The sequence below is a fragment of the Apis laboriosa genome, unplaced genomic scaffold (assembly GCF_014066325.1).
Source record: "Apis laboriosa isolate Shangri-la unplaced genomic scaffold, ASM1406632v1 scaffold35_cov144, whole genome shotgun sequence".
Classification (NCBI taxonomy): Eukaryota; Metazoa; Arthropoda; class Insecta; order Hymenoptera; family Apidae; genus Apis; species Apis laboriosa.
This window is the reverse complement of record NW_025222966.1, coordinates 1221834-1248621: the sequence shown is the minus strand read 5'-3', so window position 1 is coordinate 1248621 and position 26788 is coordinate 1221834. Positions and strand designations below refer to the sequence as shown.

Here is a 26788-nt window from a genome sequence, read left to right as displayed (position 1 = left end):
GAAATGATTTATGAATATATTTCTAGAAAAATGTTTGTTTTGAATAAAGATAAAGATTTGTTAGAATTAAAAGAGAAAATAAATTAAAAACGATATATATTCAATAATAAATATATTAAATATAACTTTTATTTGATTTTAAATAATCTTTTTAAATATAAAATATAATTTTTTATTTTTTCGAGCAATATATATATATTTTTTGATTTTTTTTCTGTAAAAATTTATATATTTCTTATATTTTTTTAAAAATATTATTATATTTATATAATATTATATAAAATATATCTTAATTTACAAAATGAAACTATTTTAATGATCTAATAATGTCCTCATTTGTTATTCTTTTTTACCTTCGTGATTTACTTCCTATTTATTACGTGTTATTATATCTCGCGTTGTTGATTTTTTAATTCGACATACTTTTTATTCTAGAATAAAATTTAGAACGCAATTACACGCTCCAAATAAAAAAAGCTGATGTTAATGTACTTCATATCGTTAAAATTATTCGTTCTATATTTTTTTTCCCGAATGATTTATCTTATATTGATGTATACTACAGATACTTAATCATCATTTATCATATTACTTACTGAAACTTAATGTCATAAATATTGGAATTTTTATTTCATTTTGTAAGATCTAAGTAAAAAAAAATAACGACGAAAAGAATATTAAGAAAATTATTGAAATATTTTTTCATAATTAAAAAATAAAATTTAATAAAATAAATTGACTAAAGAAAAAAGTAATGTTTAGTTAATTTTAAATTAAAATTACATTAAATTAGTAATTTTTTTTTAATAAAATTTTAATAGAATCTATATAATTATGAAAAAATAATGTTATTAAAAAAATGCTTGGAATTTTCTTTTTATAATTCTCAATATTAAAAATATAATATATAACAGAGTAAATTAGTTAAAAATTATTACAATTAATTTTAATCGATTCTTTGATTTATTCTTTCTAAATCTAAATTTTTTTTAAAGATGAGAAAGAAATTTTATCAAAAATCTTTATTAATTATTAATAAAAGTATACGAATTATTAATAAAAGTATATTTTTAATATTCTTGCAAAAAAAGTATTTAAGTTTCATAAAAAAAATATATATATAAATTTTATATTTATTTTTTAATTATTAATTTAAAATATCATTTTTCAATATTCAAAATTTTGTTTTAATAAATGAATACCTTTACTCTGTTTTTCGAACACAGTGTATACGTTGCGGCAACATGATCACCGATTCATATCCTGCATGTAGAGACGTGTACTTAGGACATCTCAGAACTGTATACAGGAATTGGTCATACATAAGCCGGGATCCCGTTCGTTGGCTGCATCCAAGAAATACATATACGGACACATATTCACCGATATTATCGCCTCCTTAAGCCCTTCTCACACCATGTTTCTTTTCCCAGGTGGCTTCTAAATAATCAGCTCGACTCCGATGTTCATGGAAAGTCATGATGCTCACGATTAAATGAATTTCGCGGCTTCGAGTCGCGAATCTATTTTAAACGCGCGGTGGGAATTTTTCTCTGAACTAGTTCCATCCGCAACCACTACTAACCGATATTATATTAGACAGGAGATTCGCTTCGTGGATGAAACTCGGGGGAGCAAACGTGGCTTGATCTCGTTTGTTCGATCGTGATCCATTTGGGTCAGTCGAGAAAGATTGTTCCTTTTTGCGATGACATGAGATCATTTATATAAATCTGTTAAAATGTATGATTAATACGTTCTTATTGATATTTCTTATCCTAAAATTTTATTTATCCTATTTTATATTTATTACATGGAATTGTATTAATTAAAGTGAAATGTAAAAGTAAATTATATTATATTGTACGAGATCATTATTTATGTTAATACATACGTTATATAATTTAACATTAATTTTTAATATTTTATTAAAAATTTATTAAATTTACATAGCAATAATATTTAATAATTTTTTAATGTAATATTATTATTATTATTATTATTATTACTTAATATTAATGAATTGCAATTATAAGATAAATAGTGGTAATATCGATATCGATATCCTCTTTAAATAAAATGATAATACAGAATATAGATAAAATAAATATAAATGATGAAATCAAAGGGATCGATCGCTTCTCATTCGCGTGGAGGACACGTTCTTTTCTTCATCTATTTGCGGTTTCACGTTTCACTCCTCGCTCGTCCTTTATTCGTCTTTTATTTTTTGCACTATACGTGTTGCTAGGCGTATAAGAATTTCTATATTTATAACTGTGTTAAAATACTCTTTATTGAGATTTTTCCTGATTTTCTTTGTGGAAGATATGAATAAATGATTGTTTATTTACATTGAAAAATTCATCTTTTTGAGGGAATAATTGAAGAGTCCAATGTGAAAAGGAACAAAATGAGATTTTTATTAATTTTGATATCTCTTGATATTATTATTCCTTGATTTATTAATTGTGTAATAAAATTCCTGCCTGTATTATAATTAATATATTCAAATTCTTTTCCTATGTGTAATTTTAATTGTATTTAATTAAATCATGATTTTTATAAACAAATTTAAATATAGATTATAAAAAGAAAATAGTAATATAGAAGTTATGAAAATGAAATTTAAATTTCATTTATAAAACATTTACAAGAAATAAAATATCTAAGAAAAGATAGAAAAAGAATAGTTTTATAAAACTTTTTCTTTAATACAATTTTCAGATTTAAACACACAGAAAATAAAAATATATAATACATATATAACTTTCATATTAATAAATTTACAATAAAAAATTACAATCTTTATTATACAAAATCTATTGAAATTAACTATTTTTCATAAAAATCTTAATATTTCTTCGCTGTTCTACCATAATTTGCTTATACATTGAACTTCTCAATTGTCCATCTTCCATTGATGTTATAAACAAGACCTCATCCTTTTGTACAATCCTATACACGTTTCTGTGCACTGCATGTCTGGATAAACTATGGCTGACCATTTTACTTGAGTAACATGAACAAGTCTGTGCAGAGAGAAAAGAGTTTTTTTTAACTATGAAATATCAGCTTGAACGTGATGTTAAACCACATCGTCCTACAAAAATTCTGATACTATATATATATTCCTCAAACTTGAAATCATGATATACAATGATATACAAATCTGGAAGATGTGTACAATTTTATTAAATAAATTTTATAAGATAATAATCTTCTTTTAACTTACATTTAAATTTACTTAATATTAAAATAATGTATTTTATCCTTTTTATAATTTTTTTGCAATTGATCACATGTGCATAAAAACATATATTTATATAATATATATAATAAAAATAATCAAATGTATTTTCCATAATGATTTTTTTTCGCCAATAGATAACGAGAATTCTGTTATCTCGTTTTCTATCGCATAAAAATCGCGATTTTTAGAGACAGAATGTTCCACTAACAATGAGTCATCGGTTCGACCATTTTTATCTTAGTTTTTGACATTCATATCGGTTAAAATAACCGGAAATCCGATGAGGAGGCTTTCAGAGCGATATTCCCGGCGATCTGATAGGACGTTTCCTGAATTTTTGTCCGTAGATTTGTGCGTCGAGTGTTGTAAGAAATTCTATGTTTCAGGATTCACTAAGGTAAATAAGTCTGCTTGGAAACGAGATGTTATTGCTTTGCAACCTTGTGCTTATGAGGATTCGGTACGTTGCACCGCTCGAAATAATTAGAGGATGTGATGTATGAAATGTGTAGCCACTAATTATAAGTGTGAGTCGAGTTATTGTGAAATAGAACATAGATTTTGTTATGTGATTCAATAATTAATGTTGTGAAATTTTACGTGTAATGAGTTTTATGCACTAATTTTTATCAGAATTTTGTATGAACTTGATACATATTCTTTTTCAAAGTTTCAGAAGTGTTTTTAAAGTTTGTATTTAATAGGTTAATGGTATTGATTTTTGTTTTATTAATGGTTATAATCAACATTAAATTTGCTATAAATTATTATTTGGTAGAAACATTAGAATCTTATATTGTAAATTTATAAATAATTAAAATATTAATATAATCTTTTTACATGTTTAAATTTGAAAAATAAAAGAGATGTTTATAATGTACAAACTTGTATCTTATCTTTTATTATATTATCAATTGATAAATTATTATATAAGAGAATGCTGAGATGATAGAATTTTCTTCTTCTTTTTTTTTTTTTTTTTTTTCTAATGAAAGTTATACTACATTTCTTCTTTTCGTTTTAATGTAATCATTTTGATGTAAACACAGAAAAATTTAATTGTGATGACACGATTTGAAACAATATACTTTTTTACATTTTTAAATTTTACGCTTTAAAAATGATTACTTAGATAGATAGATAATTGGAAATTGTTGTGCGACATTTTTCAGAAATACATATTCTTGAACAGATTTGTATTTCTAAATTGGAATAGAAAAAAAAAATATAAAAAGATTATTATTAATAATAAGATATCAAGATAAAAATTATGCCAATGTCCTTAAATGCGATAAAGACTATAAAACTTCTCTTTCTGTTAATTATATATTTCTAATGAAGAAATACCGTGATTTTAATCTCATTTTTTGATTTTAATGAAGAAGTATCGTAATTTTAATCTCATTGTTCCTTTTACTTTTTTAATATAATTATTTTCAACTTTTCTGTTTGCGAGATCAAAGACAAAAAATATATAATATTATTAATTTTTAAATGGTGTTCCAATATTTAATTAAAATAATTGATTAAAGAAAATTATCTTTAATCTTTCTTTTGTTTAATAATTCTTTTGTTCAATTTTTTATTATTCATAAAATATCAACATATAGAATTGTTTAAATCGAAATAAAAAAGAAAAGTTATTTCAAATAATAATTCAATCAATATTTCTGAATAAATATCGATGAAATAATAGAACAAATGGGTATGTAATAAACGTTTGTGAATGTGAAAAGTGCGTTGAAATTTATAGTCCCGATATTTCGGCTTAATGGAAGGAATAGAGATACAAAACGAAATAAAGGGAAACGAAAAAGAGATTAATATAATTTAATGATTCAATAACGGGCGCAAATTTGTTCGTTGAAATTTATAATGTATTCGGATAATCTTCCACTTCGTTTCCCATCCACCAATATTTTTATTAACCAAAATCGTTTAATCATTCGATAAATTGATAAACGTTATTGTACATATTATTTCATAACGAAAAATCACGATTTACTTAGTCCTCAATTTGATACATTACGGCAACTATTAAAAAAAAACGCTTTATTATTAATAAATAATTTTTATATTTATTTTCATTTTCAAAATAATTTGTGATATTATTTATTATAGAAAAAAAATTCTACTTTTGTATTCTATTTTGTTAATATTAAAATTATTGATTCGTATAATAAGAAATATTCTATGATATAAATGATTTTAATTGCACTAATTTAATAAAAATAAATAGAAATATGCAGTTAAAATGCAATATTAATGTTGCAATCATATATCATAAAATATCTCGATATTTTTCGTTACTGTATTATAAAATATATTATTGCAAATATAGGTTTTTTGATACGTTTAATTATAACTTATTATATTATACTTAATTATAACTTAAAAGCAAATATTTGAAATAATACCAATAAATTTTTTCATCAATTTCGTGTCGATGGATTGAATAATTATGTAGAGTTCATTTTGTGAAAAATTCATGTTCAGTGTTTTTAAAATAGAAAATGATATTCTTAATGTTAAATTCAAATAATTTACCATTTTTTTAATATTTATAAATTTATAGTCATATCGATGTTTAATTTTTAAAATAATAATAACAAATGTCTTTTACATTACAAAGAAATTAAACATATCCCATTAACCATATAAAAATTTTGATTTTATTGAATTGATTTATTGAAAATTTTGTATATAGAGTATAATGAATTTTACATGAAAATTTTATACATGAATTTTATTATGAAAAATCTCTTTAAAAGAATGAAATCATTCGCTAAATCGCAATCTTACTATATATTCAGAAAATTTATTTATCAATTTATTTATATATATTTAATTTATTTATCAAAAATAAATAAATCAAATTTTATGAATATGTAAAGCGTAACGGAGTATATGATAATTTTTTTAATGCAAATTTTATCATTTTAAAGAGATGAAATCAACAAATATTTTTAATATTGATATTTTTTCATTCGTTTAAACATATAAACTTTGTAATGATGGAACAAAATTTTTAATTAAGAAACGCTCTATCATTTCGTTGTGAAAAATATTTCCAGATGAAATTGTATTCAAAATTGAAAAGAAAAAGCGAAACTTTTGATTTCAAAGAGATTTCCCGTCGATAAAAAAAATTGCTCTCACATACTTCTAGAAACGTTTTCATAGAAACGTTAAATAAAATCACTTTTCATTTATCACGTTTGACTATATATTTTATTTAAATATCCTTTATCCTTCCTTCAATATTCATTAAAATTTAAATTATAAATAAAATTTAATCAAATAGAATAATATTATATTAATTGATTATGATTAATTTTTTTTCATAACCCACGAATATTTTTACCTTCCTCTTCTTTCAATATCCATTATAAAATTTTCCACCTGAATATCACTCTATCCTCATATATTATTATTACTACTATGAAGAATATCTCTGTATTTTCAATTCGCAATGTTCGCCATCCGTTTGAGTGAACGTATCCATGAAATTTCGTTAAATCTTAACGCCTCTTCCGCGATTACTTTTCTTACGACTGAATTATCGTAACAGGTATTAAATCTCAAGGCGTGTTAAAGATTGCTCGTTAGTTCCTCTTCCATGGTGGTGCGCGAACCGTTTCGCAGCCTTTTTGTTCGGTCGAATCGAACGAGCTCATTTTCCAATGAGAAATTTACTGACCAGGAACGAAATGGTAGTCTCTGGCACGTTTCGCGATAAACCTTTACCGTAACGAATGTGTCTTGTACAAGTTTCGTTCTTCTTCGTGCCGTTCAATGCATAAAGTTGCAACGAATCGTAGATTCTTTTTAGAAGGATTTTATTCGTTGGAGAGCGAAGTGAAGGGAGAGAGAATCGAGAATCGAGTGATATTTATCGGTTACAAGTGGATTTGGAATAATTTCGTTTTAGAATATTTTAGTATCCTTGAATCTGTTTTATCGATTTGAAATTTATGCAGTTATTCTAAATTTTTTCAAAAATTCTTAGAAAGAAGATTTAAGATTGTTTACATTTCTATCTTATCATTCGATAATTTAATTAAATTAATTATTATAAGATTCCTTTTGGAAAAGAAGAATAATGTAATATAAACAATATTTATTCATATAATAAATACATTTTGTGAAATTGTGATTGGATTTATAAAAAATTGTTAAAAGATTGAAATATTGGCTTGAAAAATAAATTTGAATGAATACGTGAATTTCAAAAAAACATTTCTGTTAAATGAAATTATTTAATAATTAAATGAATAATTAAATTGTTTTTTCAATAAAAACAGTTTAATAATAAATATTTTTACTCTTTCGAGATCTATCTATTCCATCAAACCAACGCATGATTTGTTTGTCATTATTTCTATGTATTATTTCCTTCGTATTTTCTACGCTGTTTTTTTTTACTTTTATCGGCAATGATCCTTGGAAAAGGTGGTATGATCACAAACGAGGTTTTCTCACGTTCATGGATAAAGTGGAATTTATGTTTGACGACGAAGGTTCCCGCTATTGTGTCAGAGAGTCAAAGGGAAAAGCTTGTATAATGCAAGAACATGATAGAGGCTTTTGAGGGACAGAATTAGCGATGCTCATATTTACATGCGTACCCTTGTGTAAGAAGGAAGTAGTTACACGTGCGTTTAAAAATGTCATCGATCATGGGAACACATTCTTGAAGTTTCATTAAGTCTTTGTGAATTTGATAAAAATAGTTTTTTATTTGCTTTTAACACAAAAATAAAATTAAATTAATGTCTTTCATTACGATTTGTTTCGTTATTTTTTCTTGTCATCTTTGCCATTTTTATTGACAATTGCTATTGTTAGCCATTCCAATCATTCTCCTCATATACCATTTTGTTCTCTTCATATATCATATTTGAAAAATAAATTAAATCAAATCCTTATATTAAATTCCTAAATAAATTCCTACAAAACATATAGGATTTTTCAACTTTATTTAAATAATTTTAATTTTATTTAAGCTATAAAATTTAAAATATTTAAATATATTTTAAAAGAAAATATATTAGATAAGATATTTAAAAAAAAAATATTACATACCTACTTGAATGAAAAATATCTTTTCTTCTTTTATTATTATTATTATTTTTTTTTAAATAAACGTAACATGAGATTACAGTAATTTTACTTAAACTATAAAATTTAAAATATTTTAATATATTCTAAAAGATAAAAATATATAAATTATTTAATATATAAATATATAATATATATTAAATTATTTAATATATATATATATAAGATATTTAAAAAAAGATATATTACATACTTACTTAAATGAGAAATATTTTTTCTTCTTTTATTATTATTATTATTATTTTTTTAATAAGCATAATATGAGATTACAATAATTTTATTTCACTTATAAAATTTAAAATATTTTAATATATTCTAAAAGATAAAAATATATAAATTATTTAATATATAAATATATAATATATATTAAATTATTTAATATATATATATAAGATATTTAAAAAAAAATATATTACATACTTACTTATGAGAAATATTTTTTCTTCTTTTATTATTATTATTATTATTTTTTTAATAAGCATAATATGAGATTACAATAATTTTATTTCACTTAAAATTTAAAATATTTTAATATATTTTAGAAGATAAAAATATATTAAATAAGATATTTAAAAAAAAAAATTACATATCTACTTGAATGAGAAATATCTTTTCTTCTTTTATTATTATTATTATTATTTTTTTTAATAAGCGTAACATGAGATTACAATAAGATAGAAACAATAAATAAATTTGCCTTTTCATTTTTACAAAAGAGTAAAGATTCATTTCTGATCTAGCCTTCATAGTTTTGAAGATATTTAACTCGAAAAACTGGTTTTAAAACCGGCACACGCAAGCTCTTAATATTCGTTTTAAAAAAATATTACTATTTAGCATAGCAATTATAAAAGGCCTTGCAAATTATACCAATACGCTTCTTCGTTTCGAAATAACGATAATACATTTTATTTTTAAAAGATTAATTTTCACCCTCTCCCTCCTCCTCCTCCTCCTCCTCCTCTTTCTCTCTCCTCCTTCCCTCCCAAAAAAAACGAAGTCATCGAAGCTGAAAAGATAACGAAATCTTCGAAACTTTCAATCGCAAAAGAAAAAGATATTCGCTCGAAATCCTTATCAGATCGAAACACATAGCGCATAAAATCCTTCCTCTACCTAGATAACGATCCCTGAACTGAACATTTCGCCCGAAACAGCTGACATAAGATAAGACGGCGCGATACGTTGATGCTTTTGAGAAAATCGGTTTTCGAGGGAATATTCTGTCACGAACGTACACATGTACGTGTTAGCCATCGGCCATTCCATTTATATTTCCCCGGCGCATTTCTCAACACCGAGATAATATTCGCCGGTTCAAACATCGTTGTGCCCTCCCTTGTTCGCTCGTCGATACGCAATTTTGCAGAGCGGCCGGGTCGAGAGAGTGATTCATCGGACATTGTTTATCTTGAAGCCTTTATCCTAGACTGCATGTCTCTGGTAAGCGTGGAAAGCCGTGAAGATAGACGTAGAAGCTTCGATCCGTTGCTCTCTCGTTGACTCTGTTTGTCGAAATAATAGAATTTCCGGCGGATTGATAATGTTTCTCCTAGCCTGATAGGCAGGCATTTCGAGCTATCGCACGACGATGAGTTGCGCTTCGATTTGATTTTGCCAACAATTCATGGAATTCACTGGAAATATATTTATTTATATGAAATAATGATTCTCGTTAGAGATTAATAAATCAAAGCTCTGTGCAAGTGATGCATGATTTGTAGTTTAAAAAGAAATCAAACTTGGTTATATCGATCGATTATGTTATGTCGATGTGACGATAAACAATATGTAATAGATCCATTGATAGAAGAAAATAAAATATGAGTTGAGAAGTGTGTGTATCGCTAAGTAGGTATTAATCTTCGAGCAACGTGACGTAGAAGATTGTTTATGGCGAAACAACGTGAAGACCATGTATGAAGATTATTAAAGTTTGTTGTTTAATAATAATGTGTTATCATAATTCGTATATCATTTAACAAATAATTCATGTTGGAATGCACGATTATAACACTTAAACATATATATATATTTTAAGGAACATGAGATAACGAAGTTTATAACGCGAATAATGATAATCATTCTCTCAACTTTATCTAATTTCATTTAATATGTATTTTATCTTTTTAAAAACGTATTTGCTATTTAATAATCGTATAATACACGTTAATAAAAGCTTCATGCTTACGTTTAACAGCGCAGTATATAGCGTGTCTTTGAAGTCGTGAAAAAGGAATAAGATTTTTTTTCATTTAAGAGTTATTTCTTGATTAGATACGAATGAATTATCGATAAAAAGTAATATTACATGTGAAAATAAATAAAAAATTCTTGGCTTCTCGATTATTTCAAAAATAAACTCAATCGATAAAATTTTTATTCTACATTTTTACAATTGTACAATTACAATTTCTATTTTATCGACAATTTATTTGTGTTCAATTTCGAATATGATTTAATTGAAAACGAAATTCAAACGAAAAATTATTCTTTTTTCTTCGATTTATTTATATATATATCATTATGATCATTATAATTTCGAAGACATAAGTATAGTATATATACATTTAACAATAAAAGGACCTAACCCTAAAGGATCATTAAATTTTAATCGAAAAATTGTTGATTTTTGAACTTCGAAAGAAAAATATTGTGAGCTCATTTAAAAAAAATACAATCATTATTTTCACGGGATTATATTTTAAATTTAACTTTCCCTTTTATATCAGAAAAGGGAATAGAAAATTTATCTTGCCGTAAGATACTCGATCATCTTTACATTCAAACAAAATGCTATATACTTTAATCACAACCTCGTGTCATATAACCATTGCTCTCGTCTTCGTTTGGAGTCATCAAACCAACACGTTTTCTTATGGAATGATAATATTTCCCGTTCGACGATAAGTAAGCCTGCTGTCTATCTATTTGACTCGTTCGACTTTGATTCCGCTCTCATGAGTCGTGATATGGCTTTATTCGTCCGTGTCATTTACGAGATTGCACGACTACCAAGAAATCATCGCTCAAGGAATCTTTCCGCACGTAAACCACGATGTCGAGCCAGAACAGAAAAAGAGAGAGAAAAAGAGAGAGAGAAACTATCAATAATGATCATTGCGATGGAATTTTTGCGCGTACCTAAGAATTGCAAACAAAACGAATGACTCCATGAGTCAAGCATTCGGTGACAGCAAACTGGCATGGAAAAATTATTGGATAAAATAAATTGTCAACCCTTCTTTTTTTTTTTTTTTTTTTTTGCCTGATTTTGCGCTTTCGAAATGTGACGAATTGAGATTTTTTTTTTTTAATATTATTCGTGATGCGCTATATTTTCAACAATATTAACCAATATTTTAATATTTTCTTCGTTTTTTCGCGTATTCAAATGATTATCGATCAATGTTTTATAAACAATTTCTATTAATTTCTTGTAAAATGAAAAATTCTATCTTGTAAAATGAAAAATTCTATCAATATAATATAATATATATAATATATATAATAATAAATCTCATGTATTTTAATTCAAAGTTTTATTTTTATTTTCGAATTTCTGTTATTATAGCTTAGATTGTTTGATTGACAAAATAATTATCTAGACAATTTATTTCCAAATCTTATTGATACAATGTTTATTAAATCTTTTACTAATTCTTTTTATTTTATCGATTACTCTCATTTTAATTCGTCAAATTATTCTAAAATAGAAGAAATAATTTATGTTCCATACGTATTAAGAGGTTCCAAAAAAAAAAAGGCAACTCGTCATTTTTATTTTCCATCGATATCTAATTTTGGTTTTGCTTTATTTTTGGAACGGCCATGTTAAGATCGCTTTCACCACATGTGTCATATTTTCCTAGAATAGTTACGCGGCTGAATAATCTGTTAAGAAGATGTTCCAGCATGCTTTCACTGTTCCCGGTATTGGATTTGATTTATAGTTGATGTTTTAATTGAGCTAAGGATCTATCTATCTGGATCGCGTTTTGAAAGTTATAAAGATCGTCGTTTCATGATTGGGATTAGCATTCTATAATTTTAATGCTTTGCAATGCTCATTTCCGGCACACAAATTATTAAATTCAACTTAATATAATATTTATGCAAAATAAAATTTTTATATCGTGTACGTTCTGTAAATTTTTTCCTAAATTTTCTATAAAATGCGCAAACATCCACGGTCTAATAATAATATTTTAATATACAAAATATTAAATTCAAATTTTAATATTTGAAATTTTTTCGAACAACTATGACGAGTAATTAAAATCGTTGTTTTAAATTTAAAGATAACAAAAGCTTCTCTCTCGTGAATTCGTTCTGTCTACGTCGGTTTCCCAATATAATTAATCGGTTGGTTTTTCAGGGAGCAGACGATCGCTCGAAAATGGGGTTGAAACGACGACGTAACAAAGCAGGGCGCCGATGAAGTGATTAATTTGACCGCGAGTGAGGGTGTAGAAGAAAATGATGACTGCCATGGCCAGATTGCCTTGCAAGCAGACTTCGCCTTCACAACAGCCGCGGGTCAATAATTTCGGTAACAGTCGAAACTGCTATTGGAACATGCAGACCAGGCACCCAGCACCTCCATACGTGAGGAATCATCAACGACAAACTGATCATACTGGTGAGCCCGATCGACGATTTATTATTAACGTTCTAGCCTCTGCCACACGCGTTGCGCACCCCCTCCCAGGGTGAAGGTCGAGGTGTTCACTTTTCACGATCAACCCTTTTCCCTCCATTTTTTCCCTCCTTTCTTTTTTTAACGAATAGTTCATCTGAACCATTCGGGGGAAACTTGATATATAAAAAGACACTTTGAAGGAGCAAGATATTTATATCGGATGTAATTTTTTTCTTCTCGACGAATATCTGCTTCGACGACACTTATGGTATGAATTAAGGTCGGCACATGACCCGAGTCGAGGTTTGTTATATTAAAATGCCACGTAGAATGATATTAGTAAGAATATTAATTAATACGATAAATAAAAGTTTTCTGATTAATTATATTACTTTATTCCCTTTTATTACTTTAACTCTCTCTAAATTATTATCTACACGTTTTTTTTTTTTATTTATTATTTACATTGTAATATTTTTACATCCGTTTTGTTCACGTTAAAAATATTTTCCATATTCTAGATTTCAGAAAATATCCAAATTATGTGGATATTAGCGCATTCGTATTTTTTTTTTATTATTTAATTTTATATTAATCGTTGATTTAAAAATATTACAAATAACGAAATTTTCTTTTCTCCTACGTTTTCGATTATTGTTTAAATCAGTTAAACAATTTGACTGATTGATTTTACAAACTAAAATGGATACTATTTCTCATTTTTGGATTTGCTTTCAGGAAAGTTAAATTATATTAAGTTAAATCTAATTTTTGGATAATAATTTTAATTTATTTCGAAATCGAGGGTAATGGAAGATTTTGATACGAAAAAACAAAGGCAGCAAGGAAGAAACGTTTTAATCAAAAGTTAGTTAACCGAGAATCGATTCTCGACACGGGCAAAGACTTTTGCGATTCATAACTCTTCGTTACTCACGTCGCTTCTAACCTTTCTGGCAACGTTACATCCTTGAACGAACTTCCTATCGAGCGGACCATTTTATCCTCACCCTTCACCGTTATCATCATTAATTATCCCTTTTTGCGACACACTCGAGCAGCTAAATGATCCTCAACAAGTTACCAGGAATACTTACAGAACCGTCAACAATATCGTCTAATATTTTTCATATTATATACAGGTTGTTAATATATTTAATGTACTTATAAGATAGCTTTGGAGGATCTAGAGGCAAAAACGAACATGAAATAAAATGAATAAAACCCAACCTATATTTTTGTATATCAACTTTTGCCTTTTCCTACGAATATATTAAAAATCTAATTTATTGAATATTTTATAATTAGTAATTTTCTTTTTACAAAAATTAGGATATTGTTGTAGAATGAAATAATAAATTGATATCCAGTTGCCTTTTTTTTTTAATAATATACAATTTTTTTTATGAATACTCAATATAATAGATTTTGGGATCAATTATATGATTGCTTTTTAATGATTTTATTATTCGATGAAAGGAGTATTTTATCTAGACACTTTTTATATTACACGCAATCTTTAGTATTTTTTTATTATTATACCATTTTAATTTTTAAATTATCATAAATCAATATGATTTCAAATTTTGTACGTAAAATTTTCTTGATTCTCATGATGCTTTTTTTTTCAATGTAATCTTATTGCAGTTTGTTACTCTTTATAACGATGTTTTGTGTTTTTGCTATACAATTCTAGATCTTTAACACAAAATGTCGATTGAGATTTGTATATATTCATTAAATTATAAGCGCGTGAAATTTATGTTAGAAGAAGCGAAATGGAGATAGAGAGCTATCTCGCTTTATCTAATTTCAATTGCTTATAACCTAAAAATAATCTCAACTAACATTTTTGTATACAAATTTCTCTTTTAGAATTGATCTTTCAAAAGTATCGAATATATAAATTTTAACATGTATAATAATGTCATTGTTTCATCGAAATATTTCTTAAATTACAAATAATTTTTATATATAATTATTATTTGAATTTTTTTTTTATTCGATTACACGATGCTTTTATCATACTTGCATGTTTTTTATATACCATAAATTTTTTCAATTAATATTTGAACAAATTGCGATGACGAAGTAGAATAATTGATAAAAAATTAAAAAATGGAAATATAATGGAAACGACAAGTTGGTAATTTTATAAAACTTTTCTCATTTTCTGTTTGTTCGAAGTTTTTCTCCACTTGTAGAAAATGATGAAAATTTATATATATATATATATATATATATACAGTTTCGTGACATCCCCCCTCTTTATGAGGCCACGAGTACACCTTGCGTTTATAGATACTTTCATGTCATCCGCGTTGTGCTTTGAGTTTCTGTCAGCTCATCCTTTTTCTTATCTTTGTTCCGGCGCGTTATATTATCACAGGCTGCGGTCGTTTCAAAAGAAAGTCTGTTACCGTGTGTCAAACATATGTCATCGGCTACCATGACTGACGTAAACGTAACAAGTGTGTTGAGATATTCCAAGTCAGTTTCAGTTTCGAAAGGGACGAATGACACGGATAGCTCTTCGTTCGTTTTATATAAGTCCTTTGACGAAAGAGCTGGGTCGATTGAGAAATAACAGAGAATGGACTTCAAAGCTTAGAGGAATGGTTCTATTTTCTAATCCTTTTTCGGTTCGGTTTCAATTACTTTCGTAATTTAAGAAATGGAAATAAAACGATAAAAATGGATGATGCATACTTTAAAATTCTTATTTTTATTTTTTTAAACATTCATAACATAATTTATTATCAGATTTTAGAAATTTTTGATAATAATTATATAATTTGATATAATATAATGATATAATTTTAAATAAAAAAAATGATATTTTTTATAATAGTATTTTAATTTTCTTAAAATAAAAAAAAGGTGTTAATATACTGAGACTTTTTAAAAAATCTTTTATAAAAATTTATATATAAATAATATAATATATAAAATATTTAAAATTATATAAATATAAACATATATAAATTTCTATAAAAAAAATTTATATAGAAATGTAGGAAACTTTAAATCAATTTGTAATTCAAATTTGAAATGTAAGAAAGATACAAAATTCGCCGAGAAAGTTTTGTTGAAATTTTTGTTTTAAAACAATCTGACCTAGAATTGTTGATTCTGACTGAAAGTCAAACAGCTTCGCCCACTCTTTTCTTTGTCGTAAAACACGACGTTGATCCATAAACATATATTCAATACAAACACATAAAGGGAAACAAAACTACATATGCAAAGTAACATTCCCATACGAATGGATAACTAAAAAGGAAACAGCTTAGTTTGAAACGTTAAAAACATTTAAAAGGATTTCCTTTTAACGTTGAAATGTGCATTACATCAAAAAAGATGAATCATTATTGCATATGCATGCATTCAATATCCGTGCACATTTCTAAAAATATCGAAATAATACAATCAGTTACAAAATTATTTAATTTTCGAATATTTCACGTTTTTTTCAACACAAAATTATTTTCTATTTATTATCAAAATATTTATCTATTAAACAATCTAATCTAATCTATTAAATTATCTAAATTTTTATCTAAAATAAATTTTGAATTACAGTCTCTTTTTTTTACTGATATAAAATATAATTAATATAATGGAAAGCCAGATATTCTTTTTTCAATCGATAAACCAGAAAAATTATAAAGATTATCATTTATCTTACTCGAAACTCATATTAACTCTTATTATTTAATTTATAACATAAATATTTTTCAATTGTTCTAATAAATAAAGTAAAGTATATATATATAATTAAATTTCAAAGAAATGAATTTTTAAACTTTATCTAAAATGCATATTGAATCTGGTCGAACATTTTTTAATAACCGATTATAATCGTTGTTGAAAAATAATTTTAACCAAAAAAAAAAAAACCAATCATTGATTGCTATTATTAATATAAAAGCCGACAAATTGTCATTGTTCATATTTCAATAGCCGGATGTATGTATCGTTAAAAGCATTGGAGCATTTATTTTACATTGTACGCTCGAAAACGTGATTTCGATCCGAAATCGTCGACGCGTATTAAAAAGACCGACGAACTGTCGTTTCGAGCGTTGAAAAAGCTGATGGACTGTCATCGTGGCCGGTAAAAAATACCGACGTCATGTGATTGCGAACAGATGCATCGTTCATCTATGTGTCGTTTCCAAGCAATAGGTATAGAATTTGCCATGTGTCGCGCATTTAGGAATGAAATTTCAGTTCGAAACGGTTTGCATAAAGTAAAAAAAAAAAAAAAAAAAGAAGAAGAAAGAAAAAAAAGAACAAATGGATCTGGAAAATCAACGTATATGCGATGTTAAAGGGTATTAGATGGAATATTCACAAGTCACGTGTTTAGAATGTGAAAACGGCATTCTGCTCCTAAATGGCGTGCACGATTTTGTCGAGTGTTCCGTATAGCGCGCTAGTTTGCATGGGAACGCGGTTTAAAGTGTTCTACTGGTGGAGAGGACGGTTTTTACCCTTGAAGGGTGGATTATGCGGTCGCGTCACGGTTGGTGAACGTTTGGGCCATTTTTTGATTCCGGGTCTAGAAGCTCTTGTTATACGTATTTTATGAAAACGTATTTTTTATAAAGGAAAACATATTTTGAGAGAATATTTTGTAATTGTGTGAAATATCTTGAATACAATAATGGTGGAATGCGTGTCATAATAATAATTATTATTATTATAATTTTTATTATGTTAGAAAATATCGTTATTATTTTAATTATTTATTACAGTTAATAATAATTATTACATAAGGATTAAATTAATAATAATTGTTTATTACAGTTAATAATTATTTATTACATAAGGAAAACATATTTTAAGAGAATATTTTGTAATTGTGTGAAATATCTTGAATACAATAATGGTGGAATATGTGTCATAATAATAATTATTATTATTATAATTTTTATTATTTTAGAAATATCGTTATTATTTTAATAATTATTTATTACAGTTAATAATAATTATTACATAAGGATTAAATTAATAATAATTGTTTATTAGAGAATATTTTGTAATTGTATGAAATATGGTGAATACAATAATGGTGAAATGCGTGTCATAATAATAATTATTATTATTATAATTTTTATTATTTTAGAAATATCGTTATTTTTATTGCAATTGAAACTATGATGAATATCTATATTTATTGTTATTATTATTTTTATTTTTGTTCACAAATAAGTTTTTTTTAGATATTGTGATTCTGCTAAATAAAAATACATTTTCGAACTTGATTCAAAACTACGTGTATTTTGAATTTCTTAGTATTGACTTTTTATATTTTTTATATTTTATAATTTTTCACAGAATCTATATAAAAGAGAGAATTTCCAAATATATTTCTCACTTACTTTACTTATATTTCTCAGTTATTATATCCATAAAATTTATTGTTTTGAAAACATGTACTTACTATTTCTTATTATTCTTTCTAAAATAAACGATAATAAATGCTTTCAAAAAATAATATAATATAATAATATAATAAATAATATAAATTTAATGAAATAATAAATTCCTATAAATTCAATGATATAAATTTAACAACATAGTAAAAATGACCTATAGTAATAAAAGATAACGAATTTTATTAACCTGTTAATCAGAAAAGGCGAATTAACCCATCAACCCCGGATTGCTTATACCTTGAACTTAATTACTAATTGTTTATTCAATGTCCTTTTGATTTTATTACATTATTACATATATATCTACTATGTATATTACATCATATTTTTATGTGTATAAGTTCGAAAATATTTTAACTAAAATTTTTTTAAGTTATTTATTTTTAATCATATGCCAGAATAAACAAATTTCTGATAAATAATAGATTGTTGATATATTATTATTAAAAATATAGAAATATAATAGAATAAATTTAAATTTCTATGATAATTGAACTGTAATAAATAATTATTAAAATTATAATATACATTAAAAAATTCACAACATATCTATTAATATCTCATCAGCGATTAAGATCAATTTATTTCAATCAATATTTTCATATGGAAGAGAACGAGTATAAAAAAACGAATTGAATTTAAATTGACATGGAGCAATTTGGCCAATCGATTCCTCCTTGCCTTGTCATGAACCGAGTCGCTTGATTGTTTCGAGGCGAAGGGTATTAGCACCCTGAATCGTGCCATCCATCATCAACGTGCGTGGTACGCGAAAATGGGAGAACCCGCAGATGTCGGATCATTCGTCGTTTCAAACCTTTGCCTTCTTCGTCCTCTCTTCAATGAGACACTTTAACCGCGCGTGTAAAGTGCGTACACGTGCACCGCTGTTGCCTCGCCATAGACGTAGGCAAAAAATCGTCGAGAAACAGATGGTAGGTCTGTTAACTCATCCGCAGATGGGATAACCTTGTGACGTGACATTTTTTGTACGACGCTTTGGACGAAATTATGCGTATGATTTTCTAAACTAAAAATGCACGCAAAGAGGAAGAAAGAGAAATTTGTTTTTAAAAATATAATAAAAATATAATACTGTGTCTTAAGTTTGATTTAAATTTATTTCATTGTTTACGCAGTTAATTTTTTTTGTTTTATACATTTGCAGTTACGAAATTACACGTATGATTTTCTAAACTAAATGTACGCAAAGGAAGAAAGAGAAATTTGTTTTTAAAAATATAATACTGTGTCTTATGTTTGATTTAAATTTATTTCACTGTTAATTTTTTGTTTTATACATATGTAGTTAATAATAATCGTATAGATTAATCCTTTTTGTGATGAGACGCGATATTTTTAAACGAAATATTTCGCGTTTCTTTTCACTAATCGATTTATCAAATATTTCTATTTAAAATAAAAGTTAATATTAATCTTATCAAAAACAAATGTACATTTTAATAACATATACATTTGTTTAATTTAAACTTGTTTTAAAACTTGAAAAGATTTTTTTGCTCATCGAAACGCAAAATTCAAATGCAAATTAATTGCAATTAATATTATAAAAAAATTAATAATATATTATATTCAATCCAGAGAATCGCAAGAAAATTAAAAAGAACTGTGCAATAAGATTAAAAAATACAATTTAGAATGTTAGATTCAACAATGAAAAATTGATTCCCAGTGATAAAAGTCGGTAACGTAATTAAAATGCTATCATGAATTATTTATAACATCCTGGTACAAGCACATCTGCTAGCTTCTTCCATGGCGACGACAGAAAATTCTTATCTGTAATTTGTCCTTCGTATATTTATTTCTACCAATTAATCTTATTACTTTCGTTTATTTACAATATGAAAATATTTTTGTTCGACTGGTTTCCATTTTAAAAAAAATTATTATTAAACTTGTTTTTAACCAGATTTTTTTTTTAATTGCTGGTTGAACAACTTGATCATGAATTATTGCAAACCGTTTCTCATTCATTGGAAAAAAACTCGTTCTCAATTCGGTTTGCTGTTTTGCATTATGTTAACGGTGACCTGTTTTGTCACTTTCATTCCAGTCCTTCTTTCATAATCGATCGATGAATGGCAACGAAACATTTAGCTATTACTTTCGAAATTATTTATTTAGATATGTTTGAGTTACAATTTAGAAAAATTAAATTTGTTTCATATACGCAATATCAAAGAGTAATGTGAAATTTTACGAGATTAATTAAAAATTAAATCGCTTGAATAAAGGAGGGAAAATTTTTTTTCTTTTTATTATATCAATTTCGTATTTTATTAGAAATTTAAATATTTTCCTCGAATAAAAATATCCAATATTCATTATTTTTTCATCATTTTCACAGCACGTTTCAAAAATAAGATTTTTTCAGAAAGAAAATTTAACGATTTTAATAAAAAATTGTTTATAAATTTTTCTGAGTATTTTTTATTTATTTTATAAGTTTTATAGAATTTTCTTTTTATATATATATATTTTGTTAATCTTAATTGAAGTTATCATGTATAAAACAATTTATTATATTTAATATTTCTTTTTTACATAGGAAATAAAGATGAAACGACAAATTTATTATTTTAACAAAATACAGGATAAAAATAAAATTAAAATTATTATAATATATATATAATTATTATTATATATATTTATTTTATACATATTTATTATATATAATTATTATTATTATAATAATAATATATAAAATATATAAAATATATAATAATAATATATAAAATAAATATATAATTATTATAATATGACAATTTCGTTTTACGTAACAAGTATATTTTTATGTTTCAATTTATATTATTAACTTGTTATTCCATCATTATTTACATGTCTTATATTTTGCCGTTGACTTGCATAAGTTCGATCATTATTATTCCTACTATTTTCTAGATGATTTTCATGAATATGATTGTATTTGTTGTTCATGATTTCCGGCTAATCAATGCATAATAGGATGTGATTTGTAGCTACCCGGAAATTATATTGAAGTGAAACTATCGGCGAAGCTTTATTCGTAATATTTAGCGTTGTTTTTGAAATAGGTATTACAGTTCGGTTCACAAGTGAAATGCTTCCTCTACGATTTCATTTGAAGTCTGCACGTTAGTTAGTGATTGATTATATAATATTTTATAACTTTAGCAAGTTGTGTTGCATCACGTTCAGTTAATTGCTATTACAATAAATATTCTATATGTATCTTGATAGTTATAATAATAATAAAATAAGATGCAATATTATTGTGAAAAAAACACACAAATAGTTTCTTTGTAATATTAATTCTAATCTATTTAATTCGAATAATTTTGATTGTTGATTGTAAAATTTAAAAAAACAATTTTCGAATGCAGATCTTAATTATTTGAAATTAATAGGGAAAAAAATTTAATGCTAACCGATGAAATTTAAAGAAAATTTCATGTTAATTCATTAAACTAATGTTTGATAATATTTAACTAAATATTTTAATTTATTTTAGAATTTTATAATGCTCAAGGATATTGCTATTATATAATGTTAATAAAATATGTCAATATTTTAATTTGAATATACTTTTTATGCTTTTCACATAACTATGACATGCTTTAGAGAATACGCATAAGCGCTGAAAAAATATTTTTTAGTATTATGTTGCAGGTGGGAAAAAGTGGGATGTGTCGGGTTACAGATAACATCCATGCATATTTTAGATTCTTCGAGAAATATCGAATAAAAAATATAAGATATTTATATATAAGGAATATAGAATACAATGTAATTCATTTTTCGATAAATAAATAATTAAATATTAAATATATAATTTTAGTAATATATGCTTCAGTTAATATGTAAAAAAATTTTAAAAAATTAAGTTTAGAGATTCAGAACCAGATTCTATAAATTTTCCAAGCAAATAATTTTATGAATAAAAATGTCTATTTTGCAGCATTTTCTTATGCAACTTAATATTATGCGCTCTGATGGAGGATGAATACTACTATGATTTCTGTGGGAAAATATGATTTGCCGTATAAATAACGTATTAATTTTTACTTAAAATACTATTTTCTAAAAATTTACATGGAATTTATGAGGAGTATTATTAAAAAAAATTCATACATAGATCGATAATTTTCTTGAAATTTTTTTAATTCGATTTAAAATAATATTTCTTAGAGAAATTGTAGTATTAGATCTTTTTTACTTTTAGGCATTTTTATATTTCACAGATTCTGTCTTCGTTATTTCCGCTAATGATGCTCTTCTTACAATAAATTGCCACTAAAACTGACTAATTAAACTGGAATTGCGCGTATTCTTCGGACTTTGTTCAAGAGCCATTTTCGTCGTAAATATTCGCGAAAGCGGGGCAAGAAAGAACAAACAGAAAGTTATAATATACTATTACTGAATTAATGCTACCGCAAAGAGTTTATTATTTAACGAATTAATAAATTTTGAAATATAATATAATATAGATATCAAGTTTCATTTATTCAATAAAAATTAAAATTAATCGACTTCTTTATTTTATTCAAATTTTATGTTTGTTGAGTTGAAAAATGATAAAATAAAATAATAATAATTATGATATCGCAACAATAACTATTAATAATTATTTTAATATTATAGTTATATGTATATAATAATTAATATTTTAATCAATTTTGACGATTATAAATTTGACATAAATTGAAATATTTAATAATATAATTAAATATAATTATTAAAAGTAAATAAATACAAATGGAAATCAATAAATACTATTTATAGATTTTTCAATATTATGGCATACGTGATAATGTTCAATTATTTCAATCTGCTTTAATAAAAAAAAAAAAAAGAAAAAAGAAAAAAAAATATATTCATATGTTTTATTCAAAAGAATGATGACAATTTCTCTTCATTTAATTTAGAATTAGTTCGATCGTACTAATTCAGAGAACACTGTATAATCGGCTTAAGAAACATAACGAAGTCGTAAATTAGAGAGTTAAGTGATCCATTAATATAAGCATATCTAGGAGCACTTTGCACTTCTTGAAACAGTTGAAACGTAAAAGTTATATATACAAATTGATATGTAAAATTTATAATATATATGTTATATAAAAAATTTTATATTCCTAGCCTACTATTTTTTAAATATATTATAATAAAATAATTGATATCATAAATTCAGACATTATTCTAAAACATTTCAAATTAGATATATTAGATATATTATTTATGATCATTTTTATAATAAAATTCAATTTTACTAATTATATTTTCTGATTCACTTTAAATTCTTATCTATATCGTTCTAAAAAAAAAAACAAAATTTTTGTTATTTTCAATAAATCTCAAAAATTTAATTTTATTTAAAATTATTTCATTTATGATAAAATTAAATACCCAATATTTTTTAAAATGTTAATAAAGTTCCATTTTAATATTCAATGTTTCTAATAACTGTTCCTAAATCTCGATGCATTATATCTTTCCTATTAAAATAGTATTATATTACTAATCTATTATCACTAATCAATGATAGCAAATTTTTTTCACAAACCAACGATAATTCACTCCCGTAAGAATTAAAATAAATAATTGGGTTTACGATTCTCGTATTTTCGTGAACCAGATTACCAATACCTCAACCTTCCAATTAAATCAATGATCCTGGGATCCCCCAAGTAACAAGAGACAAAAGCTTCCGGGAAGGTTGCTAGAAAGAGGCTCGTGCCGACGCACGTGGCTTTAACCCTGTCGAGCGGGTGTCTGGTTGTCCGGTATCCGCTTACAGGAAGCGGGCTATTTACCGTTTTTACTCGAGTGTCACTTACAGCCGTCTGGTTTCCTCGTCACGTGCCACAGGGAAGCGGAAGAGCGCCGTGGAATTGCTCCAGGAGACGAAGGCGTTCTACGTGAAGAGCGAGACCGTGCTGGACCGGAAACAGGAGCTGAAGAACAGCGGTCATCTTCAGGTATCGCAGCTGAGCGCACCGAGCGCGCCACCTAGGTTGCTGAGGAAATGCGGGAACTCGTCGACCTGTTCGATGCAACCGACGTCGCCGTCGCAGTTACCACCTGCTCCGATGACGCCATCTTGTTGCTGGGCATCGTGCCATGAGCAGGACAGGCGTAAGTCTCTTGGAAAAAATTCGATCCTCTGCAATACACCTTCCACCTTTCTTTTTCAATTTAACGGTGCGCGATCGATTTAACGTGCATGGCCATTTAACAGTTGCGGGATACCTATGCATACTGTACGTGTATACATGTATACGTACGTACACGTATACGCTTTCCCGTTTCATTGGCGGGCAACTTGCCATCGACGAGATAGTTGGTTGTTTGAGTACTTTCGAAGTAAAACTTCTTTCATTCTTTGGACTAGTAGATGTTGTTGAATGAGAATCGATAGTATTTTTAGATGCTTGTAAGGATAATTTTGTGTTTCGATGATTTTTTGGGGGGATTTTTCGTGTAATTCTCTTGTTTTAAATATATTCGTTTAAGCTTTATCTTTTTTCTTCTTTTGTTTAGGAATATTTTTAGGGAAAAATTTGCATATATTTTAAAAATTTTTTATTCTTTTTTCTTTAGAAAAGTTATTTAAAATAATAATATATGTATTTTCAAAGTTTCTAGAATTTATAATTTACTTTAAAATTTTCTTTTTGCATGTTTTTATAATTTAAAATATTTTATATAGAAAAGAAACTTAGATCTAATTAAAAAGTCATTCCCACAAATGATCATGAAACGATTAATTTTTAAAATAAAAATATTTAGAAATACATAAATGCATATTGAGTTGATATAGGAGAATAGCTGTTTGCAAATATAGCATACTTTATGATCAATAAAATTAAAATATTCCAATAACTGTTTATAACAGAATGAAAATCATTTAATATCATATACCTAAATTATATAAGATTCGTATTTTATAATTCTATAAATTATTAAATTATTAAAACATCTAATAAATGACCGAATAAAACATTAAAAAAACATGAATAATTCAAAATGTCTGTTATAATAGGCATATTGTGTTTTTGATAAAAATTAATTGAAATTATTCATTAATGTTAATACCTTTTATAAGAATTAATAAATTTAAAAAGATATTGAACATTTCCTAACATTAGTGACTTCTCGTGAATTAAATAATCCCGCGTTTTTTTCTTAATCCTTTGTAATCAACGGTTGGGTATTTTTAGCAATATATTTTTACCGTTTCAGTCGCGAGCAAGAAAATAAACTATGTTTGCCATTGATAGCAGTTTTGTTTAACGCAGGTGTACATTAGTAAGATACTCATTACGTTTCAAAATTACAAAGTATATTTTATTCTTTTCTTTATAAGGACATTGAACTCTTTAATTAAAGTATAATTATAAAATAAATATACAATAAAGAAATAATAAAGTGTTAAATAATACGAATACATATATATATTTATATGTACATGTATAAAAAGTTCTATGATATCTGTGTAAAATTGGATTTATTCACAGATCAATCGTATGAAAAAATTAAAAATAAAGTTGAAAATCAGTAAGAAAAAAAAAAAGTATTTTAATAATTTTAAATATATCAATTTTAGCAAGCAATTATTACGTACAAATATTTCTTCTCACTAAAATCCATCAATACATTTTACATCCTATGTACGTGATTACCGCTTGTAGATTGCTTTCAGCGCGATATTTGATATTCTTACGTCGAAACTTGTTACTTCCAACAGACCAATTCCTTCCAAGTAGCATGTTTCATCTATCGAACCCTAAAAAAGAGAAGATTATACATTCTCAACGAAATTATTTCCACGCGATAAAAGTCGTACGAAATATTGTGTTAAAAGATTATTAAAAGCAGATTATTAAAAGTATTACGAGATGTTATAAAACTTAGAAACTAAATATAAATATATATATATATATAAATTTGATTACCAAATTAGTTCTAACTCCCTTTCATTGCCACGGCGATTATGCTAAGCCTTATTTCACCTCTTTCAACAGCGGACGGAATTCTAAGTCCTCAACAAACACTGCCACCCGCACTGCCACCGAAGAGTCCGCGGCTGGTTCCTGTTCCGCAGCGACGCACCATTTCAGGGCCGCTGAGCAGCACCGGTGGAGATCAACTGCAGACAAAATTACGTCGATTGTTAAACACCGATAGCAAGGAGAATGTATTTTTCCCGGACAGTCCGACTCAGACGATCGTCCAGACGAACGGTATCCCACAGGAGGAGAAATTTCGATACTCCCCCGGAAGCTTATCACCGAATTTTCGGGAGGAAGATCGCATAAAGGT

At 25.9% G+C, this 26788-nt stretch overlaps 1 protein-coding gene across 4 annotated transcripts in view; it reads left to right on the top strand.

The window, feature by feature from the left end:
• The window catches only part of LOC122715417, a 47877-nt gene that overhangs the window by 16841 nt on the left and 4248 nt on the right, over nt 1-26788 (top strand). For 2 of the 4 annotated variants that reach the window (XM_043937594.1, XM_043937593.1), the window contains exons 2-4: nt 12753-13016; nt 24335-24601; nt 26491-26786. In XM_043937594.1, coding sequence (XP_043793529.1) covers nt 12854-13016; nt 24335-24601; nt 26491-26786 — 726 coding nt within the window. In that variant the 5' untranslated portion in view covers nt 12753-12853. Of the gene's footprint in view, nt 1-12752; nt 13017-24305; nt 24602-26490; nt 26787-26788 lie in introns of those variants that run through there. The other 2 variants (XM_043937596.1, XM_043937595.1) reach the window with 2 other exon arrangements.